Below are 8,191 nucleotides of genomic sequence, written 5' to 3'. Positions count from 1 at the left end.
ACCGCTCTTGAAGCTTTTCTGAGTTAATTTTAACTTTTGAGGACATTAGATTACTCTGCCTTCTAGGGAAGCCCAAACAGGACAACTGTCCTCTTCTCTTGTGACAGTCCTATGCAGAAAGCTATTGAAAAGTCCTTGGGAAGTCCTGACTTTAAGTAGTACTGCATGATACAGAAAATAACAAGATAAAAGCTAGGACACATCTGCAAATCTGGAAGCTGCACGTGCAGGACAGAGAAGTTCATTTGTCTAACAGAAGAAAAAAATTCAGTGAAGTTCTGCTCCTAGAAGAGCAAATAAGTCCTCCATAGGAGAGCAGTATGAGTAAGGTACATACTATGACAAAATTGGTACTGCCAGATGATACTGATTGGGAAGTATTTGGGGATCTTGTTACAAAGAGACTTTAGTGTATTCAACTTTCAAATCACTCACAGACAGAAAAAAAAAAATAAAAATAACAGATCCTTAGATTTCTATCATCTTATAATCAGCTACAAAAGAATGAAATTTTTTTCAATTATTAAATAAACCAGTTATTCTCCCAGTTGTGTTTTTGGTGTGTGTTTGGTTTTTTTTTGCTTGTTTGTATTTTTGTTTTTGTTTTGTTTTTTGTAGCTGGTGTTGGAAGAAAGGAAATTATGAGTATGAGGAAAGTCATTGCAAGATTACAGAAGATGTACAAGGTAATAGGTAATCTTAAAGTTACTAGATATTTTTAATAGTATTAAAACTAGTACAACAGAATCAGTGTCACTGAAATGTGGGAGAATTAAAACCCATGCAACATAGAAGAGGAAACTAAAGAAGAAAATAAAACCTTAACTGGAGCAAGCTGAAAATCATCTAACAGGAATATTCTTAGATTTCAGGGTCTCTAGGGAGTGAAATATAATGTATTAGTATAGGGCAATGATCATGTAGTGTGGCATCACCAGAGATGTGTGAAAAAGGGGCATCAGAACTCTTCCCCTAGATTCCTTCAGCACTCAAAAGACAGAGAAGTCTTTCTACAACATGAATATTTTTTTATTTTAACTTATGAAGGGATGAATCAGAAGTTCCCTTTTTTATTGACTGACAACTGGATCTGATGTAGGTACCTATGCTGAGGAATATTAAACACAAGTACCGTCCATATTATCTCTAGTTACTATTGTTAAAAAGCTGTGAAGGTGTCACTACTTTCTTCAAAGTTTTCTAAATGTCAAAGCACTTACCCTTAAGTATTTGAAAGCACACATAGAAAACCAAACAGGGCACATATTCCCATCAGCAGCGGGAAAGTGATCAAAGAAGTGTTTGAACTAGACGAGGAAATCAATGTCTTATTTAACAATACAGTCTCGTATTTTAATCACAATCTTTCAATTGGTTGTCTAGTCGTACTACATATTCACCTGAACAAAAGTCAAGCAAAACTGCAGTAAAAATGCTTAACTCTTTCTTGCCAATTAATTAAAAAGTGTAAAAATGGTGGGAAAGAAAGGTAAGCTTTTATTTTGTTTGCATCCACCACCAAAACATACATTACCTGTGAAAACTGCCGTTGTTTGTGCTTTTTGACAGACATAATCTTAATAGAATATCACTGTGAGATGAAAAGGTTCTGACCAACCAAAACCTCTTATTTTGGTATATATGTTTATCTATGTGAGTCATATGTGATCTCTGCAAAAAATTTAAAACCAGTTAATCAATTTTAAAAGCCTGTAATATAATCCTAAAAGACAATCTTAAACCTACTTACTCTTTCATTACTGTAGTTCCCTGGTATAAGCATAAACCTGTCACTAAGTCCCTGTTCCAACTACCTCTGTTAATGACTATAGATTACACATCTTTATGAGTCACAGCCAAAATCTCACCTGTTGCCATTTGATATTGGCTAAGAATATCTTCTAAACATATCAGTACCACTCTGTTTCCCTTGAATATACCCTTCAAAATAAACAAGGGAGTAGTTCTTAGACATTCCAAAACAATGGGCCAGTATAATTCTATAATAAGTTCTTTTTAAAGTGCTGGGTTTATTATTTCACTTGAAGTGATGTTGTGACTACAATGGTATACACAGACTTTTCCTTCCCCACAGTGCTTCTCTGGTATCTGCCTAAATATCTCATGATTCCCAGTTGTGCTAGACCATTGTTTCATTACCTTTGAATTATGTGACACGCATCACAAATACAACCATTGTATGATCCAGTGATATGAAAAACTATATGGGAACTAATCCAACGTTATTAGTGCACACAAAATAAGCATTCCTTCTTCAAAGTTTTACAAGCTCAATGAACATATCAAAGGCCTAATTTTGTACCTTGATGTCCTGGTTTGAGCCAAGATGAAGCTATTTTTCCTTCTACTGACTTTTTTTCCTTCAGTTAGCTTTCTTTTAAATAGTACCAAAGTGTCCCAGCTTGGGCTGTTAACAGCTGGGATATTTTCCTAACTGTTGGGTTTCCAAAGTCACAGCTTTACTTTGCTGGCTCAGACACTATGGGGAGATCTATGACGCCCCTGTAGGAGGCTGAGTTAGACAGACAGCAAAATTGGCCAGAGATATTCCATTCCATATATCTATGTAAGCTCAGAGGAAGGTCAGAAATCACAGGAGACAACTTCCTTCCTGCTTCTTCTTCCCTTCTCTTCTGTCCATGGCTGGCATCCGGGGAGGACTCTGTCCAGCCATCACTGTCAACCCCCAGGCTCAAGCTCTCCTGACCCTCATCATTCTGTGCTTTCTCCAGCAGCAGCTCCAGAATTCTTTGGGACTGTTCGCAGCTAATGAGAGTGCTGTGGGAGTTGCTGGAGGTGGGGGGAGGCAATAGGGGCTTTGTAGATTTCCTGAACATATTTGTATATAATTGTATATATTTTCTTACAACATTAGTGTTAAATTAAAGCTGTGTAGTTTAGTTTTCAATCCAGTCAAGTCTCTCTCTTTTTCTCTTTCTCCTTCCCTACCTGCGTGGGAAGGGATTGAAAGCATTGTTGTTGGACCTGAGTCAAACGGTGACACTTGATAACTTTCTTACTCAAAGCTGAAGTTTTAACCCCTTAGAAAATGCATTTTATGATGCATGTTATGTATTATTGACTTTAACCCACTATATGGAACTAAGTGGGAGAGAAAAAAGGAATCTTTGCAGGTAAAAAACCCCATCAATACTGACTTGTAGAAATCCCTGGCCATAGAACCAAATGAAGATAAGCAAATCTTTCTTCAATAGGAAAAGAGTGCTTAACTAGTGTTTATTATGTAATCCACGTTGCCTACTTGTATGTAAATTATAACTGCTTTAGTAAAGGGCTTGAGTTAATTAAATTGAAGTCACCACAAATATTTCTATGATATACATCAAATAATTACTAATAACCTATGATCTGGACACTGAAAAAGCTTGGCAGTGGCACAGTGGGAATTCTTTGTCATGTGACATCTTTCTGACAATTACTCAAAATTAAGTGTACAATAATAGGAAAAAAACCCTTATTTCTTTGTGTCAGCATGTCCTTAACTTTGGAACTGCCTTCCTGAGTGTGAGTAGATCTGAGTAAAAACCATGTTTCATGAAAACGTGAAAAAACTGGATCCTTAAAAAGCACCAAATATTTAACAATTAGATGTTATCTGTTCAGTCAAACATAAGAAGTTGCAGAATAAAAAACCAGCTTGCTCCTGTAGATAGGATGAAAAACCTGTTTGAAAAAATTGTATAAAACCATCTACAACAAAGCTGCTTTTTTTCATCTTTGCTCTCATGAGCATTTCAAAGTGTGTTTTCTAAACATTAGGGAAGGCCTCGGTTTCAAACAGCCATTGCTACTGCAGAACACTACCCTACAAGGTGCAGTTTTACTAAAATTCAAAGCCTTCCAAGAAATTTAAGAAGCAACTGTATTACCTTTCAGAGACTTAATCGGGCTTCCTCAGCATTCAGGTCTTATTTTTTAAAAACTGAGCTACTGTAAGCATATAATATTTTTGTTACTCCTGGTACTTCTTTTTTGTACTTATCTCCATTTGCTAGTAAGATTCAAAATGCTCTCTTCTTGTGTCATCTCATTATGACTTCTCTGCCTTTATCTGTGAGTCTCAAATTAACTTGACGTAGATGTTTTACATGTATTTTAGGCTAAATGTGAAGTATTCCCTCATGCCCATGAGGCATTCAGCAAGTTGATAAGTTCTGCTTTCAAGGACACTCTAAATGAGGTTATTAAAATTCAATACTTTGCATACTATGATGGAGAAAAATGCATGTCCCTGACAACAAAGGACATAGGTCAATTTAAGAAAGCTTCTCAATCTCCCTACCCACAGCCACTGAATTCCTTGTGCCAGTATTTGCAAAATATGAAAATATTATCAGGGAGGAAAAAAGTGTAGAAGCTCAGGTCCTGTCCAAAAGTAAAAACCTATAACCATCTGTTGTTTGTGTTCCATGGATTTTGCAACTGCCATTTCCACTGTGCATGCCATTTCGTCTTCACAGCAATATCACCAAAACACCCACAGAGATAAAATCACAAGTATTTTGAACATACTGTATGATATTTTATTTTCCAAAACAATATTTGACAAAGTCAAAATGAGAATTTGTCTATAGGTTACTTTTGTGTTGTCACCAGATAAACATTTTAAGGGTTTGCTACTGTTTGGAAAAACTGAACCTCAAAATTTAACAACTTAAGAAACATAAGAGTAAGAGGAAGGTATTTAATGCTGCAATTTTTAAATTATGTGAGTACTTTGAAAAATGGCAATGGCCCCTACTTACACTTCTGTAGTATTTTTCTTCAAAAGGGGTCCAAAGGTGTTCTGTAAATTATTTACTTATACAAACTAGAATTTAAATGTACCCTTCTTTTTGGAATCTTAGACTTGCAAGACTATTCCCACATTTCACAGCTGGGTATGGCTTGAAGGATTTATCAGATCTCAAACTAATCTCTATAACCAATGTCACGGCAAAAAAAGTTATTTAGGAAATAAAAAGAGCTAAACAAAAAAACAAAGACATGAAAGAACAAAACTGAAATTGTCCTTGGAAAAATGACAGAAAAAGAGTTAAAGACAAGTGAGTAAACCAATTGTTCTTTCCCTAAGGAAATCTTAAACTGAAGGTCAGCTGTGTCTGAAATCACCCGACCTGTCACATGGCTTTCATAGCTGCCACTAAGGCTGCTATCAAACCTACACTGAAAGCAATGAAAACATTTTTACTGAAAACAGATCGAGCTCCGATACAAAACTCTCTAATCACTTTTTGCTGTTAATGCCACACAAAGTAAGAAGCGAAGTTTTGAAAAAGAGAATAATTAACTGAGAGAACTTGAGGTCAATTGTATTTGGTATTTTTGTTGACTTAATTTATCCATGTGTGCATCAGAGCATAAATATGGCTCTGTAAGAATATGAGTACATATATTGTTTATGTATATAGGAATACATACATGCAGAAATATTTAAATATGTATGTGTTCATACATATACAGAAACACAGAATGCTCTGTCACAATAACTCAATTCCATTTTATCCCACCTTCTGTTCTCCAGTAACAAAAGTTGGTGGTCTCAGTCACAGTTCTTTGGGTGTAGGAGTCCATCGCAAAACCATCACCTTCAATTTGATACAATTGACAGTCGCTGCTCAAGAGAGGCAGAAGAAGGAGTTGCCATGGAGACTGAACTATTGCTCTTCTCCAGAGGATGCTTTTTTCAAGCATGGGCTGAACAGTAGAGGCCGTGCAGTACCTGCAACCTTGATCACATCATAGAACCTTGCTTTTTGGGTTGGCTTTTTAGTAAACTCTAACAAATTCCCAGGTGATGGCAGGGGGGTGGGGAGATGTAGAGCTTAAGAAAACAAACAAACAAACAAACACAACAAAACCCGGTATGAAAGTGCATATTTTTCCAGACTGAAAGGGAAAAAGAGCTTTATATTGATTTGATTTATCAGATTTGTCACCTCTGCTTAGTGCTTTCCTAACGGGGTGAATGCTGTGCTTGACCTATTTGCTGAAATTAACCGGGACTGCAGGAGACCATATGGATTGCCAGATGGTCTGCTATAATTTAATGCCATTTATTCTAAGTATGAAGTAAGTGATAAACATAATTAACATTCTTTTAGCTCCTTACTGGATGCCTTTTATTAGCTGTTGGTTTTGGTGTTGTTTTTTTCTCAGGCATTGAAAGGTAAGTTAATATCTTGTTACTGTAACACAGATGCCAGCTAATTACTGCAAGAGGCTGCAGCCTCCAAAGCAGAGTGTCTGCACAGATTCTAACTTATTTGCTGACCCCACTGTGATGATTAATAGGTTGAATGCTAAGCTCTAATGAGGATGACACATCTTAGATGTTTTCAGGTTACCATAATTAGTAGTATGATGAACACAGTGTTCACCTATCACACTTCATAGTAAACAATGCAACTTGTACTACAGCACATCAAATGCTAAGGAAACAAACCACCTTCAGACAATAAAAACAAAGGAGTGATTTCCTTCAGTAATGTTTTTCCTGATTGCTATTTCATATTCTGCCAGTGATTGTCTAAATGGCCTATGTTTTAGGAAGTGTTTCTAGAGAAGCTATGGCTTCAAAGAGTATTTACATCAGGCAGGGTCGTTATTCTCAGCATTTTAAAACCACAAGTCTGTAATGTGATATCCAAACAACTTTGCTTACTCTAGCTATGCGATAGATCTTCATAGTGACTGCAGTAGGTGTTAGCAGTATGAATAGTAAAACATTTTGTAATTTTTAATGCACAGGTGAAGTTAGCATGCTTGATACTCAGAACAGTAAAAGAAGTATTAGAGAAAAGGTATAAGTACTGAATGCCTTGTATTTTATACAAAAAGTTGTGCACATTGCACCTCGCAGATGAAAATGGCCACAGCTAAATGTCTTGTGTTTTCCACTTGAATTGGTAATAAAACTTGGGTGAAGTTTGACATCACAGAAACAGCATAAATTAAACATTATTCAAAAATTATAACAAAAGAACAGCACCTGAGCTATAAAACAAATCTGCTCTTAGAAAATTTAGCTCCAATTAGAAAATGTAGTGAAAAAGAGTCCAGGTCAAAAGTCACAGCACAGGCAAAGCAGAAAAAAAATCCAGCTTTTCAATCACTGTGCTCTTCCTTTGTTCCAGATGGGTCTAGCACTTCTTCAGCAGCCCCCACAGTTACACATGTACACTCAACAGTGCAAGTCCTGATGTATCCATTAAGAAGTAATTACATTGAAGAGGACCTGAATGTGGCAAGACATACCTGCTCTTCAGATCAAAATATCTGAACAGCAAGCTTTCATTGATACTGACATCATTTGTCAAGACATCTTAATAAGGTCTCTGTCTCAGCCAGCATTGGAAAAAAGGGAGAATATGAAATGTTTTTAAAGAGAAAGAGAAGTGTTTAGTGATGATGTGGCTACCAGTACTCTCTGAAAAGTATGACACAAAAAGAAGCCCATATTTTTCTTTAGGCAATAATGATAAAATCACATAGTAATTCACTTTAGATGCTTTAAGACCATAGGGAAGAACAAACTAATAATAAAGAACCAACAAAAAAACTATGGTATACACAAATTTCACAAATGCCTTACCTCCTGCATACATGACAGCTAGCATTATTGATGATATCCAAGCTATCTCACTATACGATGTGTGGAAGATTTCTTGTATTTCTTTAAAGAATACTGTGATGGCTTTGGGGAATGCGTAGGAAAATCCAATGGAGATAAAAGCCCCAAAGACCACAACCCATCCCCAACCTCCATCTGGAGGTGGGTAGTCCGGTGCTCCTGTTGCTGGTGGCATTTTTGGACTCTGTCTCTTCTCCAACTAGGCTGAAAAAGAAGAAACAAGGTTTCAAACAGTTGTCCTGTTTTGTTTGTTTGTTTTGCTTGTTGTTGTTGGGGTTTTGTTTTGGGGTTTTTTTGGTTTTTTTATTTTTATTTTAATTTTTTTTTTAAATCAAACTGCATTATTCAGTCATCATCTGCAGGGATCATAAAGAATCCCTGGAGCAAAGACCAATTTCCAGCATTCATAGGATCATTACCTGTTTTTAGAGGAAAAAGCTGCTGTGCAAAAAAAACCCAAAAAAACTTGTGGCAAGAATATTTGTAACATCCTATTCAGTATGTGGCAACTGTTTC

General features: G+C 36.2%; 1 protein-coding gene across 1 annotated transcript in view; it reads right to left on the bottom strand.

The window, feature by feature from the left end:
* The window catches only part of SLC16A7 (solute carrier family 16 (monocarboxylate transporter), member 7), a 28,484-nt gene extending 20,634 nt beyond the window's left edge, over window positions 1-7,850 (bottom strand). The window contains exon 1 of the mRNA XM_010006292.1: window positions 7,637-7,850. Within this exon, the coding sequence (XP_010004594.1) occupies window positions 7,637-7,850 (214 nt within the window). The remainder of the gene's footprint in view (window positions 1-7,636) is intronic.
* Window positions 7,851-8,191: the final 341 nt, after the last annotated feature.

This window comes from Chaetura pelagica, unplaced genomic scaffold (assembly GCF_000747805.2).
Source record: "Chaetura pelagica isolate M959 unplaced genomic scaffold, ChaPel_1.0 scaffold108, whole genome shotgun sequence".
NCBI lineage: Eukaryota > Metazoa > Chordata > Aves > Apodiformes > Apodidae > Chaetura > Chaetura pelagica.
Note: the sequence above shows the minus strand (reverse complement) of the source record. Positions and strands in the feature narration are given on the sequence as shown.